The following is a 12,555-nucleotide window of genomic DNA, read 5'->3' as shown; positions in this document are numbered from 1 at the left end:
TCCTGTTGTGAGTAGAGCCACTGATTTGGAATCCAGACCTGGAACAGTACCAGCACCATGGGCACTCACTGCCAGGGCAAACCAGTGTGGTATTGCCCAGAGTGTGTGGGTAGCCAAGGGAGTTTGTGCTGGGTAATTAATAAAAGCTGTGAATTAGCTACACTTCCTATCCCATGGCAACTGTTCCTGTATGTGCTCTTACCCGGTGGTAAATGCAAAGGTTTGTGTAAGCAAGCTCATGCTTGCTTTTCTCCCACGGGAATCCATTTGTCTGTGTGCTTGGTGTGTGGTGTGTGTTTATTTGGTTTACCCCTGACTAAACGAAGGTGGTAATCTGCTTCTGATAAAAATAAGTGTCTCCAATTTAACCTCCAGTTGTGAGCTAACAGTTAAACTGCAGCAAATCTGTGACTAGCCCGGGATCCCTGGTAATGAAGCCATGAAAATTAGTGAATACTGCCAGGGTTAAGACCACAGCAGTGCAGCAAAACAGAAGGTTTTTTTGACATTTACTGCTCAGTAATTGTGCTCGCTAGCAAAAGCATTGATGGCCCAGCAATAAATATAAAGCCCATTTCCAAAGTGGAGTTAATATGGAGAAATAAGTGGCCTGAGAACGCTGTTTTATATCTAAAAATTTGTACGTCAGGTTAGGAAGAAGCCCTTGCCAAATATGATGCTAATGGAAAACTTCCAAAAGAAGAAAGAGACATAAAGTAGTATGTTGATCAGTGCAAAGTAGACTTTATTTTTATGTACTTACATAATCATATGCATGTTCTACTGCAAGGTTGGACAGCTTTTAAATAGTTCTTGCCGAGTCTGGTTAAAATGGTCACATTCTAATAAAGCGTAAATGACCAATTAAGTGAGTAGGACGTTGCTTTGAAACGTGTTGTGCTGCTGTGGATAATATCTGCTTCACTTTGTTTAGTATCATCAATTAAAACCATACAACATTAGGATTTTTCCCTTAAGGTAGTAGAGAATGATTTCTAGTAAAAGGTAAATGTTTATGAAAAGTTCTTAAAACTATTTTTTACAAATTGAGTAAATTTTTTTCCTTTTTTTTAATTATTAAAAAAATTAGGTGCCTCTTTTGGAACTGTAAGTCAGATTAATGTCAGGTATCAGGGGCCTTTGTAAGAAAAAAAAATATTTTTCAGGTGCTGTTTGATTTTGCTGTGAAACTATGCAACTTCATTAGAAGTTGATCACAAAGTCACCAAGTGGGTCAGGTTGGTAGGGACCACAGTGGGACTTCTGGTCCAGACACCCAGCTCAAGCAGGGTCATCTAAGAGCCCCTTGCACAGGATTGTGCCCAGCTGGTTCTTGAGTATCTTCAAGGAAGGAGACTCCACAACCTCTCCAGTACTGGAGCAACCTGTTCCAGTGCTCAGTGACCTGCACAGTAAAGAAGTTCTTTCTTATGTTCAGGTGGAATTTCCTGTGCATCAGTTTCTGCCCATTGCCTCTTGTCCTATTGCTTGGCACCACTGAGCAGGGCCTGGATCCACTCTCTTGACACTTTTCCTTCAGATACTGACAGACACTAATGAGATCCTCTTGGTTGTCTCCTCTGGAGGCTGAACAGGCCCAGCACCCTCAGCCTTTCCCCATAAGAGAGATGCTTCAGTCCCTTAATGATCTTTCTAGCCCTCTGTTCTGTGTGCTCAAGGGGCTTCATGTCTATCTTGTCCTGAGCAGCCCAGAACTGGACACAGCACTCCAGATGTGGCCTCACCAGGACTGAGTAGAAGGGCAGAATCACCTCCCCTGACCTGCTGCAATGCTCTTCCTCATGCACCCAAACCACTTGCAGTCATCTGGAACCAAAACTGTGGGTCCCACAGTGTGGCTGGGAGCACTGGAAGGACTCTGCCTGAAGATGTGGAAACATTAAGTGACTCAGCTGTTGGAGGTTAATTTATTTTACTTTCCTCCTTGCCCTAGTTGTGTAGGTTTCCAGTTCTTCTAACATTTTTTCCCCAAAAATCCAGGTATTTCAAAGGCATCTGTTGCTCCAAGTTTGAAGAGGTTTTAAACTAAAATCTTCATGTAACCTGAACTTCAGGTACAGGTGATAGCAAAACCATATGACCAGAAATTACCTGGTGCAAAGATTCCTGGGAGGAGTGTGCAGCCAGAGCTTGACAGTTACTGACAGCAGTGGGAAATACATAACCTAAGAACTGGAAAGCATTGGTCAAGTGACATGTCATCTCTGAAGAAGAGCATGATGCGAGGTTGACAGAAAATGTGGAAACAATGCTTTTGGTTTTGTGTTTTATCCAGAAACAATATTATTGTTAAAATAGCTCTTCTAATGCAATTCTCTTCACCCTTTTCCAACTCATGAAGTTTGTATAAAAATATAAGATGGAGATTTAATTGAAAATGCTATCAGTGTCTCACAAGATGGCAGGATAAACATCCCACTCAAAACAATTACGAGTTGAACTTTTGGGTTGGGAAGGGACATAGTTCTGTTCATGAATGACAGCTCTTGAAAAATGGTCATTTTCTGAGTATGAAGGCAGCAGTCAGCCCTCAAATATTTGAGGGGTTGTTGGAAGGTTTTTTTTTTAATGTGTGGAAATTGAGCCATTAACAACTGAGAAAGAGCCAGCATGATGAATCTGAAAGTACAGGGAAGAAGTAGGGAGGGAATTCTCACTTTCTAGCTTCTGAAGTTTGCTTGCACATAAACTACTAAAAAGGGCAAATGGAACAAATGTTTCCCCCATTTTGAACTCATTGCCTTTTAGAGAGTGTAAAAGTGATTCATTATCTTTTGACAAAAATCGTTACCTTGTGGTGAGGTATGCAGAAGACTGCACCTTTTACCGACATTAGTAAGAAATAGTTTGGTGGTATTCACATGGCTTATAATGCATACTTGGTGAATCCCTTGATTGTTTCACTCCACACTTTTGAGTTTCTCATTTTCTTCCCCCTTCTCCTTCTATCCCGTTTTATTTCCATTTAAACAGAAGTGGAAAAGAAGAAAAAAAAAAGAAAAATGTCAACCCTGCCTACTAAATGTACTTGTGAAGAGTTAAGGGAATGTAAAACCCCAGCACCTGATAGTGACAGGCATAGGTAGTCCTTTTTTGCACAGTTGTATAGACAGTGGTGTGTTAGCCAGGATGCTCTTCCACTCACTGGAATTCAGATGATGGTGGTTTCTAGGTTTTTAGTGGGAATGAAGCAGTTATTTGTTAAAATTATGTTGACAAACACAGAACGCAATATTAGAATACTCTGCAGGGGAAAAAGCATACAAATCTGCGCATACTTTTTTTTTTTTGTATACTGTTTCTTGATCTAATAATTGGCCAGATTTTGCCATCCCAGTTTTTGCTTTGGGAATATTCTGGCATTATTTCTACTTGGATTAGTTAAGTTTTAATTATTTTTATGTTTTGGTTTTTGCTTTTTGTTTTTTAAATGCAGACTGAACAGACAGAAATGGTTGCTATCTGTTTACTTATTTTTGTCCACTCTTGTAAAATGATTGTTACTTCAGTAAATTTGTCACGATCCAGGAATGCTCTGAATAAAATCACTCTGTAAAACAATTAGATGACTTGCACATCTATTACACGAACAGGATGCAGACACATTCTGACTTCACACTAATTTTTTAGATGGAAAAAATGAGGTAAGAGAGAAAAGCCCACTGATTTCCTGTGAGGATGAGTGTGTGTGTTTGCCTGATACAACCTGTTATGTACCAGAACAGGTTGCTAGTGCTGTCAACCATTTGAAGGGTATTAGCATATAAAAGACTTCTTTTTAATTATTGGTATTATTTCCTGAGCTCCTCTGCTTCCATTATTCAATAGCAATAACATGACCTTGAACATGACAGTTGAATCTTTGGCTAATAATCACCTAAAAACTTCAAAAAGGTTACTTGTTTGGATAAGATTTTCGGATGAGTTTCGGGGAGATTCTTAATTCCACTCTCTGTGCACATGTGCACTCTCTCACTTTAAAAAGACTTGGCTTTTAAACAACTTTTTTTTAAGTATCAGAATTTTCTTTTCCATCTCTTGAATCTGCAGCTGACTGGAGAAGCATATCATAGTGAAATGGCAGTCAAACTGTATCTTAACAGCTTTGAAATCAAAGCCTAGGATTTATGCTGTCTGATTAATAGCAGGTTAAAAAACACTTTCCTTATTGTGTGTGTATGCTGGCTTGCAGATCTTTTTCAGGGAAAACCTGATAGACTCAAGTGCTTGAACTCTGGCAAAAATTTCATCCTTTATGCATTCAACAAGGAACAGTTTGTTTTCTATTGCTGCTGTGGAGTACCTTAAACTGAAGCAACTGTGAGGCAATAGCCCATTGCAGAAGCATTTTCCACTCCCTAAAAGGAGTGTGCAAGTGAAGATGGAAATGGATGGGTTCTAAAATGAAAAAGCAGAAGCCATTTGCAAAAGAAATGGGCTCTAGAGCAAGTCTGTTGCCATGTGTTTGCTTCTGGTTGCATACTGTAGTCTAGGTTTCTTTTGTGGGAGTCAGTGATTCTTTGTTGAGCTCAGGAGTTGCTGGATGCTGTTCTCATTAAGCCACTTCTGTTGGAAAACATGGATGTGATTATTGGAGATGGTTAATGGCCCACGAAGAAACCTGAGTGCTATGAGAAGCTGTAACAAAATGTGAAGCATGTGTTGTGCATGTGTATTTTGAAAGCAGCATCCGTGCTAGATAGGTTTTCAAAATGGTTAGATTGTTACATCAGGCAGAATGAGCCGCAGATTTGTTATAGGGTAAGTTGTCAGGTTAGGCTGATGTTAAATGCTGTCCAAGTCTGGAAATAGTTTCAGTGTTATCAGGGTGAAGTTAGTTTTCCATCCAACCTCTGCCTTCTTTGGGATAAACAGGCAACTGCTCATGTTTATCTAAACCCAGTTTAGCTGGGTTCAGTAACCCGTTGTGTTTGCTTTGGTAGTGGTTCTGAAGGATAATGAAAAAATCATCTGGTTATTTCAAGAGAGCTGTGGTGTCAGGTAAATGTGTGCGTGGATCATCTGATTACCTCTGGTTCAGCGTTGGCCTTGCTGTGAGTGACTGATGCTGCACTTCATAGCAGTGTGAAAAACTAAATATGGGGAGAGCTGGAGGCTAGGGGAGCATCAAACCTGCCCATCTAATAACAACTAAGTAATGAAAATACAAGGTACCTATACTGTTTGCCAATATATGATTTTATTTTCCTTGATTTTCCTTGATTTGGTGAAACTTAGGAGGGCAAGCTTGTAGGTTTCTGTTTAGTTCCATGAGTTAAAAGCAGGCTGCCATTGGGAACCACTTGCTCTTTCTCTAAAGTAGGGTGGGGAAGGGCCTCAGTTGTGCTGTTAGCCTGGTGCAGGGGGAAAGGTAAGGTCCATCCTCTGGACCCCCATTCTTACAATCCCTATTCTTACAATCCTTTTACTGCTATTGTCTGTTTGAGTTGAAACTTCTAGTATTAATTTTCCACCACATCTAGGCTATATTTCCACAATATTGGCTGGGATATGCGGGAAAGGATACTTGTTAGTTTAAATATCCACACTTCTATGTGCACAAACAAACTACTTTGTAATTTTCAAAGGTTTTGCATAATTATACTTTCTAGCACAGCAAATGATTTTTCTCTCTGAGTTATCCTCAAGAATTATCTCTGTCTACAACTGACTGATAATACTTATCTTAATGGATGAAGTCCCTGCTTGGAACAGAGTACAATGAGAGTCATGGGAATATGCGACTTGAAACTGCTCTGAGGGTAGGATATGGTTGCCTATTATCAAGTATTTATAATTAAAAAGTCCCAAAAAACCAGACTCACCCCAATGAGATGCATCACTTTTATTTGCTGTGTTACCATGTGAATGTGTGTAGCACTGCATGAAAGATTAAAATTCAAGTTTGCCTTTATGGGGTAATGTTGCTCTTGCGCTGAGGTTGGGGCAGGAACAGGTGAGAGGCAGGATCACAGAAAAGGCGAAGAAGGCTTTATTCAAAAGAACTGCACAGTTTTTATAGAGTGGTACGATAGGTTCTATTCTATTGGCTAACTAACAGAAACATCTTCCTCACACACTGTCCTTGAGAGGAACAGAAGAATAAAGTAGAAAAACATCACCTGCAAATTGTTTCTACTCAAGGAGTTATCACATCTTTCCAACTCCTTAAAACTTCTCACAAGCCACTGTGAGAAACACTTGCCGTTTCTCTCTCCCTGTCCCATGGCATCCACAGGGTAATTTTTTTTAATATACTTTAATATTTCTGAAATAGAAGAGTGTACAGATCCTGGATAAGCAGAGCTTAGACACTCTTTTATCTACATTATCTGAAAAGATCCAAATTGTTGCTGAGCTAAAATCATGGTTTCTAACAGCATTTGACTTAGCTTCTGCTTATGATGGCCTTTTCACGATTTAGATGTCTGCAACAGATTTTATTTTTTGAGCAAATACAATGAAGAATAGTAAGTTTACTTGCCTGTGTGACTGTAGAGTGTTGTTAAAGCCATTGCAATTTGTCTGCTGCTGTGCTATACAACTGTAGCTTTTTCCGTGGTTGTCGACTATTGTGTAGAAAGCAGAACAGGAGAGCCCAGAAGGACATTGCGTGGCCTTTTGTAGAATTAACACTTTTAAGCTAATGAATTTTCTTTATTGAGTTATTAAGCAGTCATTAAGAAAGTTAGAAAAGTGATTTTCTACTTCAGTTTTAAATGATAAAAATAATGTGTTTTCAGAATCAAGGGATTGTTTGAAGCTAAATTTATTGAATTTAAATATCTAGCCCTTTGGAAGAATATTTGTAAGTCTGAATAGTTGTTTTCTGAAAGAAAGAAAACATTGAAATAAAAACTTTATGTTAATTGATGCATTCTCCTATTTTACAAGGATGAGCTTTGTCAAGGAAATGACTGTGGTCTGTCTTGCTAATAATGTTAATGAATCTTAATTAGATATTTACATAAAAGTCCCACTTTTGATACCAGCAGGTCTTTAGTGTAGGTCTGAGAGGAAGGATGTCGTGTTTTAATAAAATGAACTCTCTTAAAATTTCCTTTCAAAGTTTCCTTGAAACATTAAGAGGAGACTGTGTGTTGGTTTCTTTTAATGTGTGGTTTTGGTGTTAAATGATTATTATTTTGTTTGTTAATGCTTTTTCCCCTCTGTACCCCTAATAACATTCTTAGTCCATTTTTCCTTTGGTCAAGGACTGCTAAAACACTAGAGAGTGCCAAGATAAAAATGTCCATTACTTGTTAAAATAGCAGTTTCTTTTAGTTGATCAGTTTTTCAGGATGGGAAGAATAATATGTCTGATTATATAGATTTCTTTTTTCTTTGCTAATTCTGGGCTATCCTTTTACAATTCTGAAATAAACAGTCTTGACTCAATTCTTTCATTTTCTGATTTTATCTCAGAGGATTTGTGTATGACAGGTGTACCAACAAGTCCATGAAGGAAGGGAGATCAAGAGAAGCAGTTTTTGTACAGAATCAGATGTTGTGAATGGCAAGAGGTTAGGTCAAAAATTCTTCACTAACTTGACAAATTCAATATTCCAGAAGTATCCTGGCACTCCTGTGGGGAGGGGTAGCCATTAAAAATCTGCAGAATATGAATGCAGGCAAAGACTGTGTCCTACCAGAACAACAGGAGGTGTTTCGGTAGACAGAGAGTCAGTCCTAAACCTGGAACTGCTCTAGGGAGTTTCACAATGCAAACTACAGCCTGCTTCTGTGGGGCAATAGCATGTGCTGCTTGGCACTTCAAGTTGTTAAGAGAAGGGTGACACTGCTCACTAATGATGTCCAGGTGGATCCTTTAAAGAGTAATTTTGATTAAGGGTTTTTTTACTATTTTTTAAGAAAACCCTCTATTTAACTTTTTTTTTTTTTAATCTGTAGAGAAATAGATTACTGAAACTGAAACTAAGTCTTCTATTAGCAGGTGCATAGGTCACCATTAACCACTTTTTTTCAGGTCCTTACTTTTCTTTGTTTTCCGTTATATTTTCCTAGGGGCAGTATTTTTCTGAAAATATCCATCACTACTTCCCTTCCTTGCTTCCCCTGGAGATCTTTCTGAGAAGTAATATAAAACAGTTTGCTTAGTTTTTTTCATTAAAATAATGCAAAATATTTTTGTTCTGCAAAATAACTGTGGGCAGGAAAACAATAAGGTGGGGAAGAACTTCTGTCATTACTAAAAAACTGTTTTAAGTTACAGCCAGCATAAGATTCTTCTGGGTGCCTGCGTAAAGGGTTTGGGCCTGAATCCTCTCAGCAAAGTTGCAAAATATGTAACTGAGAAAGGTTGTGTTGGTTTGTGCTCTAACTTGTATGTAGAAGTGGGTCTATGGTTTCCATGATACAAACTAAGCTGCATCCAATTGTGTTCTAAAAACAGTGTGCCCTCATGAGTGTTTTCCCATAATAAATTCACTGAATCACAGAATGGCTGGGTAGAAAGGGACTTCTGGAGGTCATCTGGGCTACCTGAAACACTTGTCCAGGAATTGCCTTTTTAGTTTCAGAAAAAAGAGGGAGAATATGCTGCTGTGCAAGCATAAAAGACGTTTGGCTTTTCTTACCCTCCCACCTTCCATCAGGTGAGCCGGTTTGGGTGCACAGACAAGGTGTTGTCAGTGCCCTCATGCCAGTGTGCAGGTGTAGCACCTAGAAATCAAGAACTGCGCTCTTGTCAAGGTTGAAGAAATGCAACTAAAGGCAATTTGGCTGAAAACCAAATGAGGTATTTAGCAGCTAATTAAAATAGTCATTCCATTTAAGCTCGATATGGAACTGAGAGTCAGCGTGGAAAAGGACATCAGTTTTGCCTCTTTGCATGAAAAATATAGCTACTTTTATGCTTTAAAAACCCATTAGGCTACATAGGCAGGCAGATCTGTGAAAGTGTCAATGACTTGTTTAACCTTAGATTTTCTTTTAATGATTAATTATACCTAGCATTAAAGTATTTCTTTGAAAACTAAAATGTGCAGTCATCACTTGATACTTCTCTAACACAGTTTTCATTGTGGTGAGCTGTCCTTGGCAATTGTCTAGATGCCTACCCAGTTGCTCTCTTGCTCCCTGTCCTCAGCAAAAGGGAGGGAAAATAGGATAATAAAACTTGTTGTTTGAGATAAAGATGGAGAGATCACTTAACCATTGCTATCATAGTCAAAACAGTCTTGATGAGGAAAATTAATTTCTTGCAAATTAAAATGGAAGTGGTTTATGATAAACAAAGACAAAATTTCTAGTGTCTTCCTTCCCTTCCCACCCTTTTTTTCCTAGGCTCAACTTGTTTATTTCCAGTTCCTCTTCTTCCTCACTATACCTTTACATGCTTTTCTTCTCTTTTTAGGAGGGGCAAGAAGCACAGCATAATTCTGAGGACCCAGCTCTCAGTGAGAGTCCATGCCTGCATTGGTAAGTTAAGTTCCACATGTCTGAAAGAGAACAAATAGACAGAATCGATTTCCAAGAAGCAAATCCGGGGAGTATGAATCAGACTTGGCTGTGTTCCAAATTGACAGTAATGGTCAATAAATTGATTTTATTATTTTGTTTGTTGCATGCTGAATTTAGGTTGTATTAGCTACACTACCCTTAAAGCATGTTAAATATCACAGGCAAGTATAGCATTTGACAGTGATGTCAGATGGTTGGGTGGTTCTTTGAAGAATCTTCATTTATCTGTCTTTTCACAGCCTTTGTGTGCACCTGAAAAAGATGGTGTTCTGGATTGGGAATGGGATCTGAAGAATTGTTGGCTGACAGCTATCTGCTATATTTTATTAGCATATAAAGTTTATTACTTCACATCTTGCAGATCTTGGCTGCATATTTGTCATTATCACAGTGTCAGTGTCTTAAAAACCCTGGTTAAAACAATGCTGTCACGAGGAAAAGTCTAATGAAAGTCATAATGTGCATGTCAAAAGAGCTTTAAGGTTCCGTGAAAGGAGGCTGATGGTCTGGGATGGCACTAATATGTTCTCCAGCATTCTACAGAGCAGAATGTGTGAGTGTCAGTGGCAAAGCTAATGCTCATGTCCTGGTGATAGTATGACAGATTCTGTAGGCAGCTAGTTTAAAACAGAAAAATTAAAAATCTTGTGTGTCTGTGCCACAGTCATTTTCAGCTTGTCCATAGTAGATTCAACAGTGTGTTAAACAGTATGTTTAACTTGTTGGTCTTGCTTCAAGATATCCCAGCTGAAGCCTTGAAATATAGGTATCTTCCTTAAAAGGAAGAGGAGAAAATCAAATTTTGTGTCATTTCTACAGTGACTTTCGGAGGATTCAGGCTTTAAATACGTCTAAACGTTTTCCTCTGCCCCCAGGATATGTTATGAAATGGCATTTCTGAGAATTTGAGCTGAGTATAAGCAACCTACAGAATTCCACAAATACCTCTCATTGAGAACAATCTCTAGGCTGCCTCGTGCAGGAAGAGTTTCTCCTCTACTACCATTGACTTGAGGAAGAACAGTAGAGCAAGCATACATGTTAAGTGTTAGAGAAGGAACAGAGATGATGCAAAGTATAAACTGATTTTATAAATATGAGTGAAATTAAGAACAGCTTGGAGAAGATTGTTCTTGTTAGGTCTGGAAGTATATTTGGCAAAACAGACCAGTACAGCAAGACAAGATTTGATAAGTTTCCCGGATTGAGGTTTTATAAAAAGAATTTTCATGTAATTTTTTTTTTCTCCAGAGTGCAGCCATCGAGGAATTGGAGCACATAAGATTCTAAGTGTCAACATGTGGTTGCACTATTGTTATCTGTTTTCATTCAAGCTTACTGTGGGCAATTAGCCATATTACTGTGCATGTCTCTTAATTGTTCCTGTATGAAAGTGTAATCCCTTGTCAGGTGCTGTTGCTCTCTGGCAGCAGTGATGCATTCAGCAGTGAGTACAGAGGAAGCCAGGCTGCAAAGCTTGAGTCCAGATTTCAAACTCCTAGAGAAGAGGTGTGCTTGGATACGGGCTTTTGGCTTGGTTTTTTATCGTCAGAAAAGCCAAATGCAAGTTCTGGTTCTAATTTCCATCCCCCCTGCTGAAGTTTAGGTTTTTGGGGTAAGTTTTCGTTTGAGCCCCTAGCTTGATGTAACGTAGTTTCTTTTCTCTTATTTTCTTTTTCATTTCTTTTCATATCAAGTTTGTCTTATTTTTTTGGTATGGGATAGTGTGAAAGAGTCAGGGAACATTCTGTGTTTCATACTGCTGGCACTACTGTTTGCAGAGCTGTGCCTGGCAGTCAAACGTGTCACAGAATAAGAGGGCTATTTCCTGGCACAGTGGGTACTGTTGGTGTGTGTGTGTGTGCACATCAGCTGCCTGTTAACATATCTTTTGAAATGCAAGCATTAGGTTTGGATGTTAAAAGATACATTGCATATTTGGAGTAGAAGCCAGGAGCTAGAGAAATCTGAGATTGTGTTACATGGAGTAGAACTGTCATGCTTTGGGTGTTTTCTTTCAGTCTTCACAGTCTCCATAGAAAGCATTGTGGTTAGCAATGTTACTGACTCAACAGGTAGCTAGGGCTGCTTTCTGAGAAGGTGAGGTTTGTTATGTAGTGACCTTTCTGCAGAGCCTCCTGTCATCTTTGTATTCAGAGTTTTACTTTGTTCTTAAGACCTGATAGGTGTAAAGAAATAGCTCTCGTGCCATAAACTCTCCCATTTTAAAGCTGGATCACTATTTTTTTCCTTCTTCCTAACTCATTGTGCTTTTAAATTGTGGGAAATAACAGAAGTGTTTATGTTCAGATGTCCAGATAAAGTTTTCCATCGTTAGTGACTTCATATCTCTGGAGAACTCATTGGGCTTCCGTGTCAGAGGATATATTGACTACATCTACTACTGCTGATATTTTTGAGACCTGGGAAGACTTAGCAAGTCTCATGTCAAGTGGGGTAGGATTTTTGGTTTCAAGCAGAGCAGGGAAGGAATAATACTTAATAACTTGAGTGCACAAGTTGTGGTATTTTCTACCCTATTAAATACAAGTTCCTGTTAAGTACCTTAATTTAATGCATTATTGCTTTCTCTTTTTTTTTTTTTTTCAACTCTCAATTTGAGTTCTTTTCTTATGTACATACTAAGGACTTTCAGCATGAAGGAATGAATTTACTTTTAAATATTACTCTATTCTCCCATTTTGGCTTAATCCTGATTAAATTCTCAGGATTAATTAATAGCTAATACTTTTAAGTGGTTTTAATGCAAACTTCAATATTTAAAATGTTTCTTTATATCAAAAGAACGTTGCTGAAACCAGTTCTGTTCAGAGAACATAACTAATTGAAAATTATAGATGTATTTTTGTACTTGTTGATGTCCAAAGACCTTAGTGGAGGAATCATAAAATCAGAGAATAGAGAGGGTTTGAGGGAACCTAAAATAATTTAGTTCTAACCTAATGACTAAAAGTCATTTAGTTCTAACCCCCTGCCATGGGCAGCGATGCCATCCACTAGAACAGTTTGCTCAGGGCCTCTTCCAACCTG

General features: G+C 38.5%; 1 protein-coding gene across 4 annotated transcripts in view; it reads left to right on the top strand.

Annotated features, from left to right (window-relative positions):
- FHOD3 (formin homology 2 domain containing 3) overlaps positions 1–12,555 on the top strand; it is a 372,140-nt gene that overhangs the window by 44,046 nt on the left and 315,539 nt on the right. For all 4 annotated transcript variants that reach the window (XM_084215776.1, XM_084215777.1, XM_084215775.1 and 1 more), the window contains exon 3: positions 9,398–9,462. In XM_084215776.1, coding sequence (XP_084071902.1) covers positions 9,398–9,462 — 65 coding nt within the window. The remainder of the gene's footprint in view (positions 1–9,397; positions 9,463–12,555) is intronic.

The sequence above is a fragment of the Fringilla coelebs genome (assembly GCF_963513975.1).
Source record: "Fringilla coelebs genome assembly, chromosome: 1".
Lineage (NCBI taxonomy): Eukaryota > Metazoa > Chordata > Aves > Passeriformes > Fringillidae > Fringilla > Fringilla coelebs.
Note: the sequence above shows the minus strand (reverse complement) of the source record. Positions and strands in the feature narration are given on the sequence as shown.